The sequence below is a fragment of the Eleutherodactylus coqui genome, chromosome 7 (assembly GCF_035609145.1).
Source record: "Eleutherodactylus coqui strain aEleCoq1 chromosome 7, aEleCoq1.hap1, whole genome shotgun sequence".
Taxonomy (NCBI): domain Eukaryota; kingdom Metazoa; phylum Chordata; class Amphibia; order Anura; family Eleutherodactylidae; genus Eleutherodactylus; species Eleutherodactylus coqui.
The window spans coordinates 131311333-131336739 of record NC_089843.1 but is presented as its reverse complement, the minus strand read 5'-3'; the positions used below and the strand labels follow the sequence as shown (position 1 = coordinate 131336739).

Genomic DNA, 25407 nt, shown 5'->3' with positions numbered 1-25407 from the left:
CAGTTTTAGTCTAAGATTGGACCAATATCATGCTCGTAAAATTTCTTTTATTTTGTGCAACTTTTAATCTGCCCATAGCAAATAGTACGTGAGTTTTCTGCCAAATTGTAGAAAAATAGAAAATCCCAGCACATTCTATGTACATATACCCATTGAAAACAACGGGGTCTATTTCTGGGCAAGTTTTGACTATCTTGAAACACATGCTGGTGTGCATTTTAGGAATTGTACCGCTGGGGATGCTGGGAACTTTCCACAACTCTACATGGTGGCGACTTTGGAGGGGGGTTGGGTTATTTTGCATAAAAGACCATCGTCCCATACAGGCTAACTGCAATGGAAATTTTAAAAATTTAGTAATTGCTTATATTTAGAGATTAGTTTTTTTTCTTCTCAGATTTACCGAACGTTTTGTTTTTAGCTACGTTTTAGGAAAGTTCTATGAACTACAGAGCTGTACTGGATCACATACACCGCCAGGCATAGCAATATAGTGTGGCACATGTCGGGTGCCATTCTTCCTTAGAAGTAAGCAATTGCAAGAGTAGTTTCACAAGAAGGTGGATGTATCATCAGAAATTCAAACCAACCATTTGAAGTGGGAGAGTTCACTAGAATGCGCTCTGAGGACCGGGTTTAGATGACTACTAGTTTTACACAGTAACCTTGGTAATTACTAGCAGGGACTCCATAATGTTAGTAAACTGACACAACCAGACTAGAAAGTCATTGTGCATCATTCTATTTAGCTGTGTAACAAAGGCCTTTGTTTGTTTTTCAGCCTCTGAGACCCTATGCAGTTTTCTGCTGATAGTGACAAACACAATGGCTCAGATGGTGGAGGTCTACAAAGTGTTGCTGACTAGTCTGAGCTCCCAAACTACATAGTGTTGTTTCTCTCCGCTATCATATTGTTTGACGGAAGGGTAGAAAATGTTCTGAAAGCCGTCGCTACAATACAGATGTCTGAGGAATTTACCAAGGTCCTGAAGGTTTCAGTCTGTTGTGTAGGAGTTCAGGAAGAGAAACAAAATAACTTTGCCGATAGGATACATTTTAATGCTTAACACAAAGATAACGGTGTGAGCTTTTGAGGCTACTTGGGCCCCTTCATCAGCCAGGTGTAATAAAGTATATCTGGACAAATCTATACGAGTGTGTATAACACAAAGGGGCGGAGACCTGGGGTGATTGATTGGCGTTTAACAAGTTCAGTTTGTGATGGAACATTTTTACCTTACTTTTTCAAAGTATTGATTTGTTATCATTTATTGTTTTTTAGGTGTTTAACAGACTTTGGTTTCCTCTGGTGAGGCCGGGAGCTTTGGCTGTTCTTTCTCATATGTTACTTAGCTTCCAACATTCTCCGGAGGCTTTTCACATGGTAAGCCGACTTCTGTAGTTAGTAAACTGTTGTACTTAATTGCTTATAGTCTTAATGTTCAGATCCACTAAAAAAAATGTTTTAAAAGTCACGTATTGGGTCTAGTTGGAATGGCCAATACTACATATAACAAAGATGGCTATGTGAAGTAGGTGACTGAAATCACGTCTGGACATATTGCTTGTGTATCTGAGGAGAAGAGTAAATAAAATAAGTACATTACTCCCCTGAAAATCAGCTTGCCCAGCTGTTAGAAAATATTTTTTTTAGTGAGAAAACCCCCTTCTAAGGCTGTGTTCCAGGATGGTGTCCATCGTTTTAACTGGAGAAATAATGCAACATGTAGTCTTTGTTTTAAAAAAAGAAAGAACAATTCCAGCACCTGTCACTTACGGAAAAGTTGTGGGTCAGACGGCTTCCATTGACTTCAGTGGAAGGCGTCCGTGCGGTCACTACAGGAAAATGGAGTATGTTGCGATTTATCATTCGCAAGCGGAAACTGCAATTGGCTTCCACTTGTGTGCATGAAGAATCACGTTTTCATGGCATGCTATGGACAGTATTTGCTGCAAAATCCTGGGGCGGTCCGGATTCTGCAATTCAAATCGTCCCATGTGCACTCACCCTTAAGAGGTGTTAGGACTAGTGGATGCTTGAGGGCACACCCACAAGGCTACCATACGAAACCTGTATGCCTTCATGCCTGCCCGTATCACATCTAGAATCCAAGCTAGAGACCGTACAACAGGGTACTAGAGCCTCCATGCCCACCCGTATCACATCTTGCATCCAAGCTAGAGGTGGTACAACAGGGTCCTAGAGCCTCCATGCCCGCCTGTATCACATCTTGTGCCACCCCTAGCATGTATACAACGGAGTACTACAGCCTCCATGCCTCCTGTATCACATCTTGCATCCAAGCTAGGGGCAGTACAACAGGGTGCTAGAGCCTCCCTTCAAGGGGTCAGTTTTCTGAAATAAAGTATACTTTTGCTCTGATATTGTAATCACTTATGACCCATTTACACATAATTATCGCTCAAAATTCGTTCAAACGATTGAATTTGAGTGATAATCATGCAGTGTAAGAAAAAAAAAATGCTCACAATATGTTCACAAGAAGTTATCGCTGGCTTTCAGTCAGCATAAAAACTGTCGTGTAAATGCTTCCTGCTCAGTCCTTCACATAGAAAGTGAAGCGCTTGGTGAAAAGCCCGCAATCGAGCGACGAAGTCTTATCTGTGTAAACACGCTGCACCGTCGCTGACTACCTTAGGCATGACATCGCACTTGGGCGGTCGTTTAGCTGACGGCCCGTGTAAAAGAGCCATTCGTTATATCCATGTTACAATCGCACATATGAAGTTTAATTCAATTCCAACTCCGTCTGCCGTCTCATAGGTGCTTCATTTTATTTACTGTATATACTCTAGTATAAGCCTAGTTTTTCAGCACATTTTTTTTATGCTGAAAAAACCCCCTCGGCTTATACTCGAGTGAGGTTAAAAAAAAGAAAACCCAACAAAAAACCCACAATACTTGTCTGTGTCCCCGGCGCGATGGTCTCCTCGGCGGTGTGGCAAGCTGCTTGAGAACTTTCCCCTCTGTCATCTCCCTGCTCAGCTTTGAATTCCCCTACCGTCAGCACTGTGTAAGTAAGCGCTGTGATTGGATCGAGCGCCGGCCAATCACAGCCGGCGCTCAATCATGCAGAGCCATTCAGTGGATGACCTCACTGAATGGCTGTGATTGGTTTATTGAGCGCCAGCTATGATTGGCTGGCGCTCGATCCAATCACAGTGCTTACTTACACAGTGCTGACGGTAGGGGAATTCAAAGCTGAGCAGAGAGATGACAGCGGGGAGAAGTCTCAAGCAGCTTGCCGCACCGCTGGGGAGACCATCATGCTGGGGACACAGACGCCGGCTGGGAGGTGAGTATTGCATTTTTTTCTTTACCTAGTATATACTCGAGTATAGCTAGGCTTATACTCGAGTCAATAAGTTTTTACCAGTTTTTTGTGGTAAAACTTATTGACTCGGCTTCTACTCGGGTCGGCTAATACTCGAGTGTATATACGGTATTTTCTGTCTGACAATGAGTGTATATGTGATAGTTGGCCAGTATCCTACACGGACAGCAAAGTTACTATTACCACCTCTAATACTCTATAGACCACCAGGCATATTGACCCCTTCATAACCCCTCCGGAACTTCTTGCAGTCAGCTGCTACCATGTAGGTAATGCAGGAAGACTTTCAAAATGTAAATGTTTGCTCCTTAACCCCTTGATTGGCGGGTTTCTTACCACCCTGTCAGACCTACCAGGGCAGGTTTTTTTAAATGGGCCAATCATTTAATTTCAACTAATTTTCCAGTCGCGTTCCAAGAGCCATAACCTTTTTCATTTTTCCATTGACACAGCCATATGAGGGCTTCTTTTTTGCAGGACAAGTTGTACTTTTTGATGGCATCATTTTTGAGTATTTATAATGTATTGCATAACTTTTGTAAAAACAAAATTTGTAGGGAGATTAGGGGAAAAAGAGATTCTGCCATTTGTTTTTTTTACGGCGTTCAGCGTGCAGAATGAATAATGTGATATTGTTATTCTGAGTCAGCACGATTCCGGCGATACCAAGTTTATACAGTTTTATGTTTTTCTATCTCTGTACATTTAAAACATTTTTTTTTTTCTTAAAGGTTTGCTTTTGTGTCGCCACATTCCAAGAGCCATATCATTTTATTTTTTCATTGCCAGAGCTCTAGAAGGGCTTGTTTTTTGCGGGATGAACTCTAGTCTTTATCTCATTTTTGGGAACATGTAAAATTTTGATCGCTTTTTAATTCATTTTTACTAGTGGCAAGATTAACAAAATCTGTAATTCTGGCATGTTTTTTATTTTTCACTGCATTCTCTGAGCAGTATAAATAATATATTAAAGCAATTCTACAGGCCAGTACGATTATGCCAATACCAAATTGTAATAGCTTTTTTCTTTTTCGTGACTTTTTCACAGTTAAAAAAAAAAAAAGGTAATAAAAGTTTAATTCGCCCTCCTTTTGCCATATCTATAATAAAAAATCTAAATCCTAAAAGAAAAACATATTTGGTATCGCCGCGTCCGTAAAAGTCCGATCTATCAAAGTAGTGCACTATGTACCCCGCACGGTGAACGTCGTCCGAAATAAATAAATAAAGAATGCCGGAAATGCACTTTTTCAGTCACCCTGTCTCCCAGAAAAAATGCAACAAAAAGTCATATGTATTCCGAATTAGCACTACCGTAAACCACAGCTCATCCTGCAAAAAATGAGCCCTTGATCAAGTACGTCGACGGAAAAATAAAAAAATTTATTGTGCGCAGAAGATGCAGCAGAAAATAATTGAAAAAATTAAATGTCTGAAAAAAATACAAGTACTACAGCAAAAAAACTATACAAGCTTGGTATCGTAGTAATCGCACTGAGCCATAGAATAAAGTTATCATGTCATCTTTGTTGCAGTTTGTTCGCCGTAGAAGCAAGACGCACTAAAATATGGCGGAATGTCATTATTTTCATTTTACTCCACTTAGAGTTTTGTAAAAGTTCTCCGCAAAAAAACAAGCCCTCATGCAGCGACGTTGATGAATAAATAAAGGAGTTATGATTTTTTTAAACTGGGTCATTACGACTGTGGGATACAATATGTGTAACTTTGTTTTTTATTTTTTACAAAGTAAATGGACAAAAGTGTTTTTTTTTTTTTTTTACTTTTTCAAAATGTTTGTCCCTTTTGAGGGACTTTCGCAGATCTTCCCCTGATCACATTCCAGGGGTCCGATGGTGACAGCCCTTTACATGCTGCAGTCTCTCTGGTGCCTGACTATCCTCTGACAGAGGGAGCCCCCTCCCTCTGTCAGTCCTTTACATGCTGTGGTCGCATAGACCGCAGCATGTAAAGGGTTAACAAAACAGAGATCAGACGTTTTCTCCCATCTATGCTGTAAGAGCTGGTGCCTGGTTATACTCTGACAGCCAAGCACCAGCTCTCCCTGTCAGAGACAATCTGGTCTCCATGGCAACCTGTAAACAAAACAGTGCAGGAGTTTGGAAATAGAAGCGGGAGATTGCCGGCAGATCGGTAATATCTCCCTGCTTCTTTTTTCAAAGTCCTGCACTGCTCTGTGTGGGTCTGTGCAGGCAGAGCACAATGCCACAGCTTGTGGCATTGTGCGCTGCAGGTCCCATAGTGAAACATAGCCCGGAAATCTTCCGGGCTATATCGCTATGGGCTGGGCAGTGGAGCTCGTCCTGGAAAATTTCCAGGGCGTGCCACTCCAGTGAAAAAATTTTAATTATGTAATGCCACAGCATATATGCTGCCTCACCGAGTAAATCAGCACTTGAAGAAATACTCTAAATGAGACAAAATGTACACAGAATTAAGTTGTGAACAGTCGATATTTTTTTATTTTTTATTTTAAATACTTGCACGTCTCCTGTGGCCCAATAAACAGGGCAATCAGTAAGTAGTGGGCAATGCAGTTGGCATACATTGAATGAGTTCTGTCATAGGGTTATATTGACCATAGTCCACAGTTCATATTCATTACAAGGCTGTGGGAGAGCTTTTACTCGTCATCAAACATGTCCCACAAATTCTCGGTTGCTGATGGTGTTGGCAAAGGGAACGCCTGGATAACTTGCAAAGCATGCGTTCTGATGTCCGCAATGTGAGGCCACTTATTTCCTTGCAGAAGAATTGTTAGGTATGGCCTGAAGATATGACAGTGCAACAGGCTGCAGCATCTAATCAACATAATGTCGTGTCATCAGTATGTTACTGATACGTTATAGAGGTGATCAGCTGGTCGTGAGGCTGATGGCACCCTAACCGTGACTTCACTTTAACAAGGGGTGTGGTGCTCCAAAATGGTGAAAGGATCCTGCCGGTTGCCACAACTCTTACAGACCCGCACTATTATCTTGGCCAAGACAGAGTCTTGATTCATCGCTGAACATCACACTCTGCTGTTCATCAGGCTCTGTAGGTCTGTGTGTGAATGTCTTCCCAGAGAATGACTTGATTGCAAACCAGCTTCAACAAATCTTCCAAAAATTGTGGCTACTGGAGCAACCAGATCTGTCTGTACCGTCTGCAGAATGGTGCCGATTGTGGAGCTGTACTGCAGAACACTGAATGGGTTGATCTTTGCATTGTGACATTTCTCTCGGTAATCCAGTCCCACTATGATGATGCACATTTCGTTCTGACCATCGTCTTCAAATTTGACCCATGGTTGTGGCACCCCTATCGTATCAACGCAAAGGCCAAGCGTCCGTATGCAGCCCTACGATGAAATCTTTAGTAAACTCGTTTGTTTGAGGAAATGGCTCTCACTGGTGTCTTGGAGGCATCTTCACACCTTAAGAAAGACACAGCAGTTTCCATGGGTGTGACAACATCTCTAAAGTTAGCTTCACAGGCTGGTTTTTGCCTTTATCATGCTCCCAGATCATGTGATTGGCCCGAAACTGCATCAATTTGCATAACTTGTTTGTCTTAACATATCCTGAAAATTGTTATGACAAAAACTTCATGTCCCTTTTTTTTCTGTGAGGCAGTGTATGTCAGCTAGTATTACCTTGTTTTAGGTGTTCCTTTCTATCTGAAAATTCTTGGAGGCCTTCTCTTCATTTGGGTTGTGTGATCTCATTGCTACCACCTGGGAATTGTGCCTCTGTTCTCTCCAGCAGTCACCAGAACGTCCTGTATGATGAAACTGCATGGACTGTACTAAATAGGCTCTTCATAGGGGAGAACAAACTTCTACCACAGTTACTAATGAGGCTCCTCTGACACAATTATAATAAACATGACAGCTCTTTCTCTCAGATTTGAATTCTTGTGGTCTTTAGCTTATTTGGTGGTTATAATTACATCTTAAAAAGGTTCTTGGTTTTTAAACCTCCCCCTATTTAGATTTTCTAGCAAAATATTAACGACCACTTGTCTGTGAGTGAGTTACATGTTCCACAACTGATCACATGACGGTGACGTCATCAAAGGTCAAAAAACATGCAGAGTCTGACAGCAGCTGTGTGCTTACAGGACCTGTGATGTCACCATCATGTGTCCTTCATCCCTGTGCAGATTACAGGCGGACTACATCCCCCTACAAACCCCCGCGGCCTCAGTTGCTATGGACTCTGTGCTCTGCCCCTGTTCACATGACTGTGACGTCATCACAGGTCCTTCACTTTATTAAAACCCTGCAGAGCCTTACAGCACCTGTGATGTCACCGTCATGTGATCAGTCACCTGTGTGGGAGGAGTCCGGGGTCTCATGACCATGGAGGGATCGGTGTCTGCAGGACTCTGCTGTGCTGGTTGTGATTCCTGTTGTATGGGATGAAAAATGTATGTAGCGGAGCTATATGTGACGCACATTGTGCCACCAGCAACACTGCTGTTATAATTTCCTAATTACTAGTAAAAAAAATATGGATTTATTAGATATCTGCTGCATGGAGATGTTCTTCCTCTGGAGAGCCAATTGTGGGTGGGGGTGGGGGGTACAATATTTCATTTGGCATTGTGTAGTGCTTTATTTATCCTACAGCATCACTGCAGGAGCAATAATCACTAACTAGCAATTTCTCCCAGTGACAGCAGCTGATAGCGGGGGTTCCTGGCAGTGTCATATAGGGGGCTGATGCACGGCAAGTCATGGTGAAAAAAGTTTAGTAAAGGAGCTTTGCAGACATGATACATTTTACCGTTCTCTGTACATAAAAAATATGTTCATCTTGATCAACAATAATTTTAATTTGTGTTTTTGTTTTTTTCTATTAGATTGTCCCCCATGTTGTAAATTTGGTACAGTCCTTTAAAAGTGATGGCCTCCCGTCTAGTACAACTTTCCTCATCCAGTTTTCTGAATTGATGCACTGTATGATCTATCATTACTCTGGATTTCCAGACCTTTATGAGCCTATTTTGGAAGCTCTTAAGGTAATTTCTCTTCCATGTACAATTTCAGACAATAACATTTTTGTATTCTGTAACTTTCTACAGTGTAATAATCAGCTGTATATTTAAAGGGTTGATATGTATTTTTTTTAAATTGGACTCCAATGTCAGACAATAATGAGCTGATACTCGCCTCTACCTACTTCCTGCATGTCCTCCATCGGCAACTTCCGGGCTCCCCTGTGATGCAGCGTTACAGGCTGCAGCTGCTGGTATACAGGACATCACGGGCTGCAGCAGCCAGTCAGAGCTCAGCACCTGATTGCTGCAGCAGCCTGTCAACACTGTCACAGGGGAGACCCAGAGCTGCTGACAAAGAACTTACTGGAAGAGAGGATTATTAGCTTGTTGTATTTTCTGGTCTCCGGTCTAACTAGGTTTCCTAGTTGAAAAGAAAATGTGATGTGAACAGCCTCTTGGTCTTTACTGGTTGAGACCGCTAAATATTCCCTCAATTTGATGGTTATTGCACCAGTTTACACAAATTTTTATCAGTTCATCATGATTAGCTTGAGTAGAAATGGATGGATGCTAGTATAAACATGGCCTAGCTTACCCGTGTAAATCCTATAGAGACTATCGCCAGGCGGAACACTAGAGCACAGATAACCTAAATGGGACGACTTGGTGAATGCCATAATAAATGTACAGATTTGTCCTTCCTTGCCTTTCTTCTTGACATATCTCAAGGGGAGTGGGCCAAGATGGCCAGCTTTGAAGAATGAAACAATCTGATCTACTCTGTTGGGAGATGTTAAAGGTATTAATAAGGTTCAGGTGAGAAGTGTTTTTATGGGGAAGTTAAGCACTAGAACAAGGAGCTCAGAAGCAATGTAAGGAAATATTTTACTGAAAGAGTAGTAGATACTTGGAACAAACCTCCAGCAGACGTGGTTGGGAAATCAACAAGCTGCCTGGGGTAAGCACTGATCTATCCTAAGGCCGGGCTCACACAAGCATATTGTCATAGCGTATTATGTGCACGGGTTTGGTGTGTATAATACACTGTAGCATTCACATGAATTGTGCAAAATCCGTGCACAAGACAAATCGCAGCATGCTGTGTCTTGGCACGTATTATACGTACATTCATGGTATTTTGCAGCAAGTATGCAATGTTATTGTGTACTTACTGCGTGCCATACTTCTTTCTCGCAGGCGGCACACAGTGAGTTGCGCTCATGTGAGCCCAGCCTAAGAGGAAACCATATAAGAGAAAAATACTACATTGTCCATTTAGTCGGCTATCATTCATTTTCTATTTTTATGCTATACGTGACTAGTGGTTGTGTTGTGAATTGCAGCTTTTCAGTGCATGGCGTTATTTTATGTTGTATCTGTATCATGTATCAACAGAATTCACCAAGGTAAGAGTTGGCACATTTGTATACGGATAATGGACATAAATGAGTATATGCTGTTAAACAGGAATAAAGTGCTAATTGATAACCTAGCGTAGTAGACACATGAAATATTTCATATTGATGTATTTAATACACTTGCTGGTTGTGCTGTTTCAGTGGACTGTCTCTTAGGCCTCATTCACACGACCGTATGCGTAAAACGTTGTGGGGGTCCTGCAGCGTTTTTACCAGTCTGTCTGATGCCGGCAAAAAGACGGCTACCGCTGCGTATGGCAACAAGTGCAGTGCGCATGACTGCGTATATCACGCATGCTATCATGCGCAGTGTGATCTGATTTTTTTTTTTTATTCTTTGCTCTGTTTCACAGCGGAGTTGCGTATGGATTATCACCATAATAGAATGTAATGCAAATAGACAGTGGTGCATACGCCACTCACTCTGCGTGGTAGGCAGTGGGAAAAAAAATACTGCGTTGTTTTTCTTGCGCGTTTTTTACAACCGGTGTCTATACGTTAATGCGAATCGATCAATGAAAGTCCATTTACTTACATTGACTCCATTCACCAAGGTGAAATCACGGCCGTGTGAATGAGCCCCTAGGGCTACCACCCACTTGCAATTTTTTTAACGCTGCATTTTTTTAAACACTAATGTCAATGGGACTTTCTAACGTTAAAAAACGCATCACACAAAAAGCACAAACTTGTGATGCGTTTTTAACATTAGAAAGTCCCATTCACATTTGCGTAAAAAAAAAAAAAAAGCAGCGATATAGCAGCGTTAAAACGCAAGTGGGTGGGAGCCCTTAGTGTCAGGACTAACATTCTTTCAAAACGGTATGTTGCAATATTCTTTTTGTGGTTGTACTGTTGCCTTGTCACATTGCTAACATATAATGTTTGTAATTGTGGCATCGTAGGTAATCAAGTACGTGTAAGGAAAGGCGACTCTTGTTCCAACTTCAAAGACTGATCGTTTATTGGCGTCACGAGGAGTTATTGTTGGCTGTTGGTTCACAGTTCATTGTTTTATTTTGTTGTTCTTAGTGCAACAATGGAGATTCCCGTGTGTTTAGACAGTTGATCTATACGTACTGAAGTGTTTGGTATTTTCTCCCTTTTGTTTTCTTGCAGGACTTACCCAAACCATCTGAAGAAAAAGTTAAACTTATTTTAAACCAAAGTGCCTGGACATCTCAATCCAATGCTTTAGCATCCTGTTTACCTAGACTGTCGGGGAAATCAGAAACTGGAAAAACTGGGTTAATCAACCTAGGGAATACGTGTTATATGAATAGTGTCTTACAAGCACTTTTTATGGCTACAGAGTAAGTATCCAGTGTTCACAATGTTATGGCCCTTTTACAGGGGATGATTACCCTTCAGATTGGCATGGTAATCTGAATGATTCTGAAAGATAATCCACCCGTGTAAACGCATGCAGCGACTGAACGACATGCCATTCAGTGTAAAACCACAGTCGCTCACTTTTGAACGACTGTCTGCTTACTGTGAATGGAGGCGTGCACAGGGAGAACACTCTCTGGCCGCTCCGCCTCCATTCTGGCAGCACTGTGAGGGATGCCAATGATACTTGCTCCAGTAAATAATGGACAAGGAATAAAACCTCCACAGTGCCACCTATTGGAAGGCAGCATTCCTTCAAGCCAAAGTCAGACTCTTTATACAAGCCTTGTAACAATGACTGGGAATTAAAAGCAAAGCCAAAGCAAAGACATGGAGTCAGGCTTTGCTTTTAATTCCCAGTCAGGCTTGTATAAAGAATGACTTTGACTTGAAGGAATGCTGCCTACCAATAGATGGCACTGTGGAGGTTTTATTCCATCTCCCTTATTTGCATATTACCCAGAGCAGCATGCATGGCCATTTGAGTCTCCTTGCAGTCTAGTTGCTCTTCCTAAGGGGAAAAGATAACGTTTCTGACACTTGCTCCAGTATAACAGGCATTGTGTTAATCTTCATAAGATTGTCTAGTTTTAAACCCTTAGTCAATGTTCACACAGGATGGATTTGTTGCATGGAAAATCTGCAGCATGTACAATATCAGACTATGGATGAGATTTTCAGAATCTTGTCGATGCAATGTAAGAAAGTGGAATTTAAATCTGCAGCATGTCATTTTAGCAGTGGATTAGTCACAGAAAACAAAAGATGCAAAACATGGGTTAAACAAAATCCACGGCTACTAACGTGGATCTGTTGTGGATATGTTGCATATTATTTTCTTGTGTATTATCTGCCTTTTTTTCTATCAGAAAATCTAATGCAGAAATCTGCTTTCCAAATCTGCCGCTGTTGTTGCCGTTTTTGGTGTGGATTTTAGCGTCTCCATTGAAGTCTAAAGTCGAAATCAGCAAGTTTTCTGCACTAAATCCACTGCTAAAACTTGACCTATTTCAGATTTAAATTCCACACCGCAGGTCAGTTTCTGCAGATGTCTTCCAAAATTTTGAAAATCTCATCTATGTTGCTGCTACTTTAACCCTTTCCAACCCAATTTGTATCCTGGTTTTCCTAGGGTGGCTTGCTATTTTTCTACCGTTATATGCTGGCTAAAGCCAGTACTGCATGAGGGGACACATTGGATAGGCTCCAACCGCAGAGAGGCTGGCACTGTACAGTAAGAGAACCCCGACGGGCGTCTTCCAACATCGGAGCTCAACAGCCTTAAATCATAATGTCTTTAGACGTCAGACAGTGGATTGGAAAGGGTTAAATTAAATACACTGCAGATCCACCCCGTGTGAGCATGGCTTTAGGGTTTGTTCACATGTAGTGGATTTCTAACGTGGATTTTGGCACAGTTCTGCGTCAAATTCCCCGTGTATTACATGCAGTTTCTGACCTGGATTTCTCCCTCATCTGTACTGAAAACTCACACCATAAATTGACACTCTGCAGATTTAAAATCTGAACTACTAATCCGTTCTGCTGCGGATTTCATGCAGATGTTTTTTTTCTGCACCAATGATGTAGTGTAAATGCTGTGGATCCTCTTTGCAGAAGTTTTGCAGTATTTATACCACATGTGAACATAACACCCTTATTCTACAGAAACACTGAAATTCAATCATCCTTTTAAAAACTGTGTGAATCTATCACAATATGAAATATATAAAAGTACCAACAAAGGTAAAAATATTATGACATTCACTCACATACTGCAATATTTTACTCCTAATGTCTCTAAATATGAGCTTAGGGAGAGCACCTTGGGGGTGGTTGAGAAGTCTTTTAAGACCATCCGTGCTGCTCTGCAAATAGGGAAGATGGAACAATACCTCTGCAGCGCCACCCATTGGATGGCTGCATTCCTGCAAGTTAAAGGGGTTGTCTCGTGAAATCAAGTGGGGTTCAGCACTTCTGTATGGCCATATTAATGCACTTTGTAATATACATCGTGCATTAAATATGAGCCATACAGAAGTTATTCACTTACCTGCTCCGTTGCTAGCATCCCCGTCGCCATGGATCCGTCTAAATTCGCTTTCTTCTGGCGTTTTTAGATGCGCTTGCGCAGTCCGGTCTTCTCCTTGGTGAATGTGGCCGCTCGTGCCGGAGAGCTGGTCCTCGTAGCTCCGCCCCGTCACGTGTGCCGATTCCAGCCAATCAGGAGGCTGGAATCGGCAATGGACCGCACAGAGCCCACGGTGCACCATGGGAGAAGACCCGCGGTGCATCGTGGGTGAAGATCCCGGCGGCCATCTTGGTAAAGGAAGAAAGAAGTCGCCGCAGCGCGGGGATTCGGGTAAGTAATAAACTTTTGTTTTTTTTTTTGTTTTTGTTTTTTTACCCATCCCTTGGGTTTGTCTCGCGCCGAACAGGGGGGCCTATTGAATTAAAAAAAAAACCCCGTTTCGGCGTGAGACAACCCCTTTAAATATGAGCCATACAGAAGTTATTCACTTACCTTGCCTGCGCTGGCGTCCCCGTCTCCATGGCTCCGTCTAACTTCAGCGTCTAATCGCCCGATTAGACGCGCTTGCGCAGAAGGGTCTTCTGCCTTCGGCTCGGTCTGGCACGAGCGGCGTTCTGGCTCCACCCCCTTCTACGCGTCATCGCGTAGCTCCGGCCCGTCACGTGTGCCGATTCCAGCCAATCAGGAGGGCGATTAGACGGAGCCATGGAGACGGGGACGCCAGCGCAGGGAAGGTAAGTGAATAACTTCTGTATGGCTCATATTTAATGCACGATGTATATTACAAAGTGCATTAATATGGCTATACAGAAGTGCTTAACCCCACTTGCTTTCGCGAGACAACCCCTTTAATGTCAGACCTTTTAGACAAGCCTTATAACAATGACTGGGAAATGTAAGCCAAGCCAGAATCCATAGACAGCTGTTTCAGGGCTTTTTCCCCTCATTAGTTTGCAGTAGGTTTCTGGCTTGGCTTGTGAGAGGCCTGTAGACATGTGTCTGGTAGGTGTGAGGAGACTTATGCCATCCGTGCGCCTCTGGGAAATATGCAAGTAGGGAAGATGAAACAAAACCTCTGCAGCGCCACCTATTGGAATATGAGGTCACACACATTCAATCCCACTTCATCATACATCAACATGTACTGTAGATAACAAAAAGGCTAACTCTAATGAGACGGAAGATTGTAGACTTGCACAGATTCGAAAATGAGCTTAAAAGCTTTGTACCGTTGAAAGCTTGCCACAAATGTCTGATAGATGTGGAGACCTACCTGTTGGGGGACCGAGTGTCTCCGGAGCCTGTTGACACCCACATGAAGAGAATGAATAGAATATATAAACTATGGTCTACGCTCGTGGGAGGGTCTGCATTCAAGTGTTTTGGAGTTACAGAAACGGACACCGCTTTTGTTTTTCCCTTTATACACATCCGTGCGGCAGGGACTGAGTCAGCTGCATTTTATACTATGTGTAATTTGCAGGAATTAAATTATTGGTGTAGTTTGACCAAAAATACACATTTTTTTCAGGTATGCCTAAAATGGAAATCTTTTAATTTAATGAGGTCCTAAAATAGCAGGATTAAAAATACATTGCATATTGTGTGCCTTTTTGAGGCCCTGCAATATTTATCTGTTCTTTTCTCAGTTTTAGGAGGCAGGTGCTCTCACTTAATTTGAATGGGTGCAACTCATTGATGAAGAAACTCCAGCACCTTTTTGCATTTCTGGCTCATACACAGGTACTTATAAAGAATAATAAGACTAGCTTAAAGTGTCGGTGTTTTTTTTTTTTTTTTGCATTTTAAACTCTTGCGGAGATTGCAGCTTTTGTTTTCCTACATCTTGTTGATCTTTTTATGTTTTTGGTTATTCCCCTACACAGAGGGAAGCATATGCACCTCATGTTTTCTTTGAGGCTTCTAGACCACCTTGGTTCACCCCACGATCTCAGCAAGACTGCTCCGAGTACCTCCGATTTCTTTTAGACAGGTATAGTAGAATTGCATTACTTGCTTTATTACCCTTGATATGCTTAATTTCATGTATAATTTTCTGCACGGCAGCAGATTCCACTCGCTGTTTGCGGTACAATTCTGCCTATGCAAAAGGTCCCCAGAGATCATTATGACTTCAGAGTAGGGGAAAAAAATGTGCTTTTACATCCTAGTAGTCTCCCCGTAATTATATCCAGTCTATTATCCTTATGAAGTCAGTCCTTTTTTTCCTTTCTCTGTAGTTTGCCATCTGTAGAAAGACAGTACTTTACTCATTCGCCTGTCCCAATTTCTGGAACTTTTATTTATTTTTTTCCCAAGTTTCGTTTTTAAAAACCCAGCATGTTGTAGGTATGACATTCCTTTTTTTTTTCAGGTGTTTTTCTATAGACTTCTGTATAGGAAAAGGAAAAAAAAACACAAAAAATGCATTAAAAAAGTGTGGCTAAAAAAAAGGAGCATGTTAAAATCGCGTACATTTCATGGTGTTTTTACCAGCAGAAAAGAACTACCACAACATAGTGCGAAGGAGGTCTTACAAGGTTACTCAGTTGATATGGTTAAAGACAACCATCGCATCCAACCTATAATCCTACTATGTTGAACCAGAGGAAGGCACGAAAACGCCTGTGAGGTGGATGCCAATTTCTACCCATTTAGGGAAAAAATCCTTCCTGACTCCAAGTATGGCAGCCAGAATAAACCTCTGGATCAACGCCCCATCTCCAGAAATCTGGTACCAATAACTCGTAATATATTTTTCAAGAAAAGCATCCGGGTGCCTCTTGGACTTAGTGAACCTGCCATCTCAACATCCTGGGATGGAGCGTTCCATAGAAAGCAGGAAATATTCTCCAGCGCTGTATAGCGAATCCACTAACCAGTGAGCATCACAAAGTCCTTACACTAAACAATCTCTTCGGTCTAGTAGAGTGAGGCCCATTAGCCCAGGACAGGCTGTATGTTTGCTAGTTGGGTCACATAACTCTGTTTCTCCTCCTTTGCTACTGGAAGTATATTGGACAATTACTATAAAAGCTGTTTCTTAATATTTAGAGAAGAGTGGAGCTAAATATAATTTTTCATTTGTTTTTGTTTTTTCTTATGAGAAGTAAAACCATTTTATATTTTTTTGTTTTAAAGGTCTTAAATAAACTAAGTAGTGGTTGTGGCTCAGAGTATCACATGTTCACATAGGTTAGTGTGATTAATGGGGTTCTGTCATTAGAATAAAAATATTCTTGCCTATTCCTCCCCAGACAGTCGTCTTACCACATCTTCTCCTGGCTCACCCATGTCACCGCAAGCCGTCCGAATCTTCTCTTTCCCGTGATGTAGTATACATTTGCTACATTTTACTTCATGCAGGGCAGTGTATGCTACGTTACTAGTAGAGATGAGCGAGCATGCTCGTTCGAGCATTAGTATACTCGAAAGTACTCGTTACTTGAGCGAGCACCGCGCGGTGCTCGAGAAAATTTCACCCTCTCCTCCCCACATGTTTATTTTTTGCTAAAGTGTATGCAAAATAGTATTTTCAATACACTTTAGCAAAAAATAGACAGTGTAAAATGAGTGCAGATGGACAGGACACATACTAAATCGTTTTCAATAGAGCCGCGGCTGCTGTAAAGCCCTTCCATGAAAAATTCAGGGGTGTCGGCAGACCATTGTTTTCAATGGAGCCGCCGGCAGCAGCCGCGGCTCCATTTAAAAATGCTCAATGCTCCCATTGACTTCAATGGGGTTCGTTACTCGAAACAAGCTCTCGAGCATTACAAAAAGCTTGGCTCGAGTAACGAGCACCTGAGCATTTTGGTGCTCATTCATCTCTAGTCACTAGCATTTTCTAACTAGCGGGAAATGCCAAATCCTCTGCAGCTTGTTTTAGCATGCAAGTGCGCATGCACGGTGTCTCACCGCGAGTGTTGATCTGCTATATGAACGCTTGCAGCGCTGCATTGCAATCCTTGTTTCAATAAAAATGTGCTTTTTTTTTTTTTTTTTTTTTCTCCTGTTAAACCTCAGTAATATGCTATATGAACACTCACGGCGAGACACCGCGCATGCGCACTCGTGTCCATATGCCGAGGATTCGGCATTTCCTGCTAGGTGGTGAATGCTATGTCATTAGTGACGTAGCAAACACTGACCTGCAGGAAGTTAAATGTTGCAAATGGACACTACATCACCAGAAAGAGAGGATTAGGCCGGCTTGCGGTAACGTCACCCAGGGGACCGCAGGAGCTGGGAGAAAGATCGATGAGGAGATGTGGTAAGAAGATTGCCTGGGGAGGAATAGCCAAGTGTAGAATTTTTTTTTTTATTCTGACAAAACCCCTTTGACCCTATAGCACCCAAGACGTAAAAATTCTTCTGACAGAATTGCCCACATTCTAAAGGAGGGAATGTCCTGAATTATCTCTTATCTTAAAAAAACAAAAAACAAAAACCTTGTTTCAATGCAAATGTGCATTTTTGTTTTTCCTATTAACCTCTGTAATTGTATAAGAGCCCCATACTTCAGATAGAAGAGCCTTAAATTAGACGTTTTAGAAAACATACCGTGTAGTCAAGAGGCTATTTAGTTTCATCCAATGTATCCCTTTTTCTATCCATCCAAATTTTTCTTTCCATTTCCCTTTAGTAATGGATTCTTTGGTCTTTGATAGATTACATGAAGAGGAGAAGACTCTCAAAGCTGTGTCCTCAATGAGTCCAGACACCATGATTACTGATGGCAATGTGCAGCCATCCTCACCCTCAGGAGCGGATGGTTTTCCCCGTCCACAAAGCACAGGCTGGAAAAGTGACGACAAGACCCTAATAGAAAGCATGTTTGGAGGAAAGCTCCAAACGAATATTTGCTGCTTGAATTGCAGGAGTACTTCACAGAAGATAGAAGCCTTCTCAGACCTTTCTTTAGCATTCTGTCCTCCAGCCATTGACAAACCTGCACAGAACATGATATGCTCCCCCACAGAAAAAGATGATGATTGTATAGAGATTGATGTTGCACCTGAAACTGAACCACAAAGTGTAAATCTCCCTTCAGCTGAAGAGGGTGTCAAAGACTCCGAGCTGAAATCTGTTGGGAGGGAAATTCAGGCCACTAGTACTTGTGTAGTGGGCGCCCCTACATGTGAAAGTACAGTAGAATGTGCTAATGACTCTTGCAGAAACAGCGAGCGAGATAAACCGATGTCTGTAACAGACTTGCTAAACTATTTCTTAGCACCTGAGATCCTTGATGGAGAAAATCGTTATCATTGTGAAAAGTGTTCTTCCCTCCAGAATGCTGAAAAGACTATGCAAATCCTGGAAGAGCCAGAATACCTCATATTAACTCTGTTAAGATTTTCATATGATCCAAAATGTCATGTCAGGCGTAAAATTCTGGATAATGTATCCATTCCATTGGTACTTGAGCTGCCCGTAGAAAGAACTACCTCAGTGGCTTCTCCTGGAGATTGGAATCGAGATGGTGACCTCCCTGATGTTGGAGGAAACTTGGCCAAAAAGTTGAAACCATCTGGCACTGAAGATATGAGCTGCACACAACTTATAACTTACGTTTTAAGCTCCATTGTGGTCCATTCTGGCACCTCTTCAGAAAGTGGCCATTATTACTCCTATGCCAGGAATATCAATAATTCAGCAAGGTGTATCCAGCCAGAGAAAACCGCCTTGACTTCTCATCAGAGTCAGATAGTAGGCAAGGAAACCTGCAACTCTGTGGTTGGAAATGATAAGCCGTGCAATGATATGTCAAAAGAATGGTTTCTGTTTAATGACAGCAGAGTGACTTTTACGTCGTTTCAGTCCGTTTTAAATATTACAAGTCGATTTCCAAAGGACACTGCTTATGTGCTGATCTATAAAAGGCACAGCTCTGGTGATATAGACAATGTGCAGTCTAATTCTTCACATGGAGTATGGGTCAATGGAGAGCCCCCACTTCAGAAGGAGCTCATGGATGCCATTACAAAGGATAATAAGCTCTATTTACAGGTATGGGCTGATAACTGTTCTGTTGACTTCAGTAACTAATGTATCATAAAGGAAAAATAATTCAAGTTGGTTTAACCCCTTAAAACCCAGAGACTTTTACCTTTTGTATTTGTCTCTGCTTTCTAAGAGCCATAACTTTTTTTCCCCCGCTAGATGAGTTCTCTTTTTAATGGTACCATTTGATGTACCATGTCATGTACTGGAAAACTTTTAAGAATTTTTAAGTACAGTAAAATATTTTTTTTTAAATTAAATTGCACTTTTTTTGAAGTGGCTTTAGTTGTTAACTGTATTCACAGTACAATAAAAAATGGTGTGTGTGTGTGTGTGTGTGTGTATGTGTAAGTGTGTGTAATATATAGATAATTATTTTTTTCTACTACATTTGGGTGGGGAAATGGGCTGAACTGTATGGACGTATGCCTTTTTTCAGCCTACCAATGCAATGTTACTTTTTAAACAAAAATTATTTTCCTGTACTATATTCTGAGGGCCGTAACATTTTTTTACTTTTTCATCAATTGTATTGTAGGAGGGCTTATTTTTTGTGGGGTGAGCTGTAGTTTTTATTGGTACCATTTTGGGGTAAGTACATCTTTTTGATCACTTTTTTAATTCAATTTATTTGGGAGACTTAACAAGAAACGTTGCATTTCTGGTATTCTGCATTTTTCACTGTGCGGGATAAATTGTGTGATATTTTAAGACTGGACTTCTTTTGAACTACTTAGATTGAGTTATGGGAAAGGGTTTTTTGGGTTAAATTTTTTTTTTTTTTACATTTTTAACTTTTTAACCTTCTTTTTTACTAAATTTAAGCATGGAGTGCTTGAATTTGCGACCACTTCTACTATATATTGCTACACTCCTGAAGTATACGAGCATATCTTGCTTGTGCCAAATTGGCGAGAAGCAGCGTTTTCAGGAGCCACTCTGGAAATCAAGAGAAATCGCACACAATTGTTGTTATCCGATGATCCACCTTTATGCATCAAACAGCGGGTATTTTATGCATAACAGTAAGCATAAGCTTGTAGGGTGCGGCTTCTTTTCAACCAATAGAAAAATAGTACATTCTTATCCAACTTCACCATTAGAGAGGGTGTGTCTTATTTATCCACAGATGTTCTTATCTTCCAATCAGAAACCAGTAAACAAGGGTGGTCTTATGTCCTGTGTCCCACTCTTAAAGTGCTTGATAACACTATGATGTCAACTTGCTTAGGTTGTGCAAGTCTGTTTAACTCTAGTAGAGATAAGCTGCTGTGCTGTCATATCATGTTACACCCCCGATAATCATTAAGATATTAGAGTGAAGAAAACCTGTTTATGCTAATACATACATAATATGAATACTTAAATCCACTATAATATTACTTATTGATTTCTCATCTCTAGCATTACAAATTCTGAAGATCCTTTTAGGTATATATTCTTTAAGGCCTCCTTCCCACGAACGGATTTCCGCCGCGTAATTCGCGGCGAAAATCCGCTGCGTTGCCCGCAGCTATTAGGTTCTATTGAACCTAATAGCACAATGCTCACGATGCGTAATTCCAGCGCGGAATTACGCACCGCGATTTCTCCCGTCCTCACCCGCAGCATGCTCTATTTTCTGCGGGTGAGGACGGGCTGTACGCACTGACGGCTTCCATTGCAGTCAATGGAAGCCGTCCGTTCACGCTATCTCCCGCTGTAACCAGCGGGAGATAGCGTGAAAAAACGCTTTCCCGCCCACCGCTGCGCGTCATATGACGCCAAATGACGCGGCCGGCCGCGTCACGTGACACGGCCGGCCGTGCACGTGACACGGCCGGTGACGCGGCGGTGGTGGGCGGTGACGGGCGGTGACGCGGCGGTGGTGGGCGGGGAAGCGATTTCACGCTATCTCCCGCAGGTAAGTATAGGGGCTCTGGGGGGCGCCGTGACGGGCTTCACTGCGTAATATTACGCGGCGGACCCCGTCACGCTCGTGGGAAGGAGGCCTAACACAGTAGATAATAATTTTCAATGTTTCCTATAAAGTGCTGCCACAGGCGGGGCTTAATAGGCATCCATGTGTGGGAGCCCCATGAGCCTCCACTACGCTACAAGTTGCCATGCTAAACCATCAACCCCTTGTGATTGCATCCCAGGGAGGGCTGATGTGATGCTGAAGGCCCCTCCTTTATCCGGCTGTTTAGATGCTGTGTCCAAAGCTTACTGCAAATATAGTTAACATCCATGATGGACGCTAACTCCGATCGTGGCAGTTGCCAGGGGCAGTCAGAATAAGCTGATAGCCACCAGGTATGGAGCAGAATCTTCTCCCAAGCATGCTCCAAACAACCTTCCTGACCACACAATGGTCCTGTTGGGGAAACATTAAAAAGTTTCCTGACATAGCCCAATTGTCAGTGTTATTTTACCAGTATTTTTCCTTACGGCCTCTGCAGCAGAATGTGCTCGTAGACTAAACGAATAAGAAAAAGCTTCTATTTCTAAATTGGGAAATAGCGGCGCAATCTGATGGCCAATTAGGAAAGGGGTTGCCTGCAGTCTCCTTTTTCATCATTCAGACACTTTTCTGCTCACGAGGAAAACTGTTCATAACAGGGTCATGGAGATAGTAGAAATGTACCAGATCCGTCTTAAATAAAGTCTCACCCTCTATTAAAAACTGGAGCTGTGAAGCCAGACTTCCAACACTTTCATGAATGTATAAGTAGTTAATATTTTTTAAGTGTATGTATGTTAATGGAATATTTCCCATTGGCGGGCTGTCGAATCCGACCGGTGTTCTATTAAGACCAGCTTGATTCCAGTGCCGCCATCATTCATGTGCACTAGATTTGAACACTGGAACACGACTAAATTTTCTTTTTTTGTTTGGCCTTAGGAGCAAGAACTGAACGCACGCACACGGGCTCTACAAGCAGCATCTGCTTCCTGCTCTTTTCGCCCGAACGGTTTTGATGACAATGATCCACCTGGGAGCTGCGGTCCTACCGGAGGCGGTGGAGAAGGAGGGTTCAGCACCATTGGCAGACTTGTCTTTTGAATAAAGTCAAATTGTCTATCTATTGTCCAATATGCACTAATGACAAAACCACACTGGCCGATGAGACTGTGTAGCCCTACCTGACTGTGACATATCACATTTTACTACAACCAATCGACAGAATTGATGGGCAGCTTCTTGTTTCTATTTGCAAGAATCATGTACACTTGAATGGATATGCATCAATGTGTTCTCTTTAAGAAAATAAGCTGCCTATATATATATATATACAGTTCTTCTATACAATTGTACAAGTGTAGCAATCTGTAGAACTGGGTTATTTTTTTTTCACTACTCATTGTTTTGTGTTACATTTTTTTTCCTGAGATACTGAAAGCTTTATGGAGCATCCTATGCCGAAAGCAATAATGGTTTGCATTTTGATCCAGTTCAGGGTATTTTCCACTAACTATCATAAAGCATCAGAGAGAATATGTACATAAATCTGTGAAATCACTTTTTATGAAAATGCATGATCTTCTACAAACTTTTTTTTTTTTTTTAATCTAGAAAACAAAATGCTAACTTTATAGTATTTCTAAATTGTTTTCAGAATTTTTAAAATTCTACTTCAGGGAGTACATCTGCTGTGTAAATGAGGGAAAGTTCTGTATGTGCCTTGCAGTACTGTAAATCTAAATGAGATTCCTTTTGGATTGTCTTGTGTGATAAGTATTCTATATTGTTAATTATATGACTTGCGGCTTAAAGTTACTTTATTGCTGAAGTAAATCAGTGGTTCCATAATTATTGTTACAGTCTTGCTGTGATGTCTAGAAAAATCCTTTTTGTTCTCTGTAATGAATAGTAATGTGCATATGCTTATCACTATATCAGAAGTGCGGTAGTAGGGCGAAGTGGGTAAGGTGGATGCCCAGTGATATGAAGAGTTTATTGGTACCTTTGGTTATTTTCTAGTGTGACTCCACTCACCAGATATACACGGGGGGAAAAAAGTATTTAGTCAGATACCAATTGTACAAGTTCTTCCACTTAAAAAGATGAGAGGCCTGTAATTGACATAGGTAGACCTCAACTATGAGAGACAACATGAGAAAACACATCCAGAAAACCACATTGCCTGATTAACCAATTTATTTGCAAATTATGGTAAAAAATAAGTATTCAATAACAAAAGTTCATGTCAATACTTTGTTATATATACTTTACTGACAATGACAGAGGTCAAACGTTTTCTGTAAGTTCTCACAAAGTTGGCACACACTGTTTTTGATATGTTGGCCCATTCCTCCATGCAGATCTCCTCAAGAGCAGTGATGTTTGGGGGCTTTCGCTGGGCAACACGGACTTTCAACTCCCTCCAAAGGATTTCTATAGGGTTGAGATCTGTAGACTGGCTAGGCTACTCCAGGACCTTTAAAATGCTTCTTACGAAGCCACTCCTTCGTTGCCCTGGCGGTGTGCTTGGGATCATTGTCATGCTGAAAGACCCAGCCACATTTCATTTTCAGTGCCCTTGCTGATGGAAGGAGGTTTGCACATAAAATCTCACGAGACATGGGCCCATTCATTCTTTCATGTATACAGATCAGTCGTCCTGGTCTCTTTGCAGAGAAACAGCCCCAAAGCATGATGTTGCCACCCCCATGCTTCACAGTAGGTATGATGTTCTTTGGATGCAACTCAGTATTCTTTCTCCTCCAAACACGACGAGTTGTGTTTCTGCCAAACAGTTCTACTTTGGTTTCATCTGACCATATGACATTCTCACAATACTCTTCTGGATCATCCAAATGCTATCTAGCAAACTTCAGTCGGCCCCGGACATGTACTGGCTTAAGCAGGAGGACACGTCTGGCACTGCAGGATCTGAGTCCCTGGCGACGTAGTGTGTTACTGATGGTAGTCTTTGTTACGTTGGTCCCAGCTCTCTGCAGGTCATTCACTAGGTTCCCCCGTGTGGTTCTGGGATTTTTGCTCACCGTTCTTGTGATCATTTTGACCCCACGGGGTGAGATGATTTTGCGTGGAGCCCCAGATCGAGGGAGATTATCAGTGGTCTTGTATCTCTTCCATTTTCTAATTATTGCTCCCACAGTTAATTTCTTCACACCAAGCTGCTTGCCTATTGCAGAATTAGGCTTCCCAGTCTGGTGTAGGGCTACAATTTTGTTTCTGGTGTCCTTTTGACAGCTCTTTGGACTTCACCATAGTGGAGTTTGGAGTGTGACTGCTTGAGGTTGTGGACAGGTGTCTTATATACTGATAACAAGTTCAAACAGATGCCATTACTACAGGTAATGAGTGGAGGGTAGAGGAGCCTCTTAAAGAAGTTGTTACAGGTCTGTGAGACCCAGAAATCTTGCTTGTTTATAGGTGACCAAATACTTATTTTCCACCATAATTTGCAAATAAATTCGTTAAAAATCAGACTGTGATTTTCTGGATGTGTTTTCTCATGTCTCTCATAGTGGAGGTCTACCTATGATGTTAATTTCAGGCCTCTCATCTTTTTAAGTGCGAGAACTTGTACAATTGGTATCTGACTAAATACTTTTTTCCTCACTGTAAGCTGATTTGTGGGCCACGTGCGACATGCAAATTAGGGTAGCGCCATGTGATGGACATTTCCGTTGTATTCCATTCACATGCAGGTCTGAATACTGTCATTTTTGGCGACTGTGCACAAATGGAAAAACACGCTTGCTTGTTTTCTCCCATAAAACCGTTCCACACCTGTCCAGGTTGTATGTTATATTGCAGCTCAATCCTGTACATTTCGGAGGAACTGTAACAGCAGACACAACCCATGGACAGGTTTACTGCGGGTTTTAGAATATTGTAAACCTGGTTTTTTTTTTTTTTTGGTTTTTTTTCTAATTTGGTACAATCCGTTTTAACAGCTCCTTGACACCGGCCAGTATTTGCACATGCAATGTGCAGAGAACAAAACTCATTGAATTCGATATGTTCATTCACATTTCTGTATTTTGCACGCACCTTTTGCTTGTGAAATTAGAAAAAGACACATCTGCAACTCATTAGACAAATTAGCCATTTCAAGGGGTGCGGGTTTTTTTTTTTTTCTGCAGGTGGAAAAAGTTCAGTAAAATACACCGATATGTGTGCAAAAAAGTATAGTTCATTCTGCAAATGCACATATGCCTGTGTGAAGGAGCCCTTGGGCTGTGT

The 25407-nt window shown here is 41.8% G+C and overlaps 1 protein-coding gene across 2 annotated transcripts in view; it reads left to right on the top strand.

Annotated features, from left to right (window-relative positions):
* USP38 (ubiquitin specific peptidase 38) overlaps nt 1–23001 on the top strand; it is a 32941-nt gene extending 9940 nt beyond the window's left edge. For both annotated transcript variants that reach the window (XM_066573703.1, XM_066573702.1), the window contains exons 5-11: nt 1283–1384; nt 8226–8384; nt 10901–11094; nt 14855–14948; nt 15092–15198; nt 17876–19214; nt 22093–23001. In XM_066573703.1, the coding sequence (XP_066429800.1) occupies nt 1283–1384; nt 8226–8384; nt 10901–11094; nt 14855–14948; nt 15092–15198; nt 17876–19214; nt 22093–22254 (2157 nt within the window). In that variant the 3' untranslated portion in view covers nt 22255–23001. The remainder of the gene's footprint in view (nt 1–1282; nt 1385–8225; nt 8385–10900; nt 11095–14854; nt 14949–15091; nt 15199–17875; nt 19215–22092) is intronic.
* Nucleotides 23002–25407: the final 2406 nt, after the last annotated feature.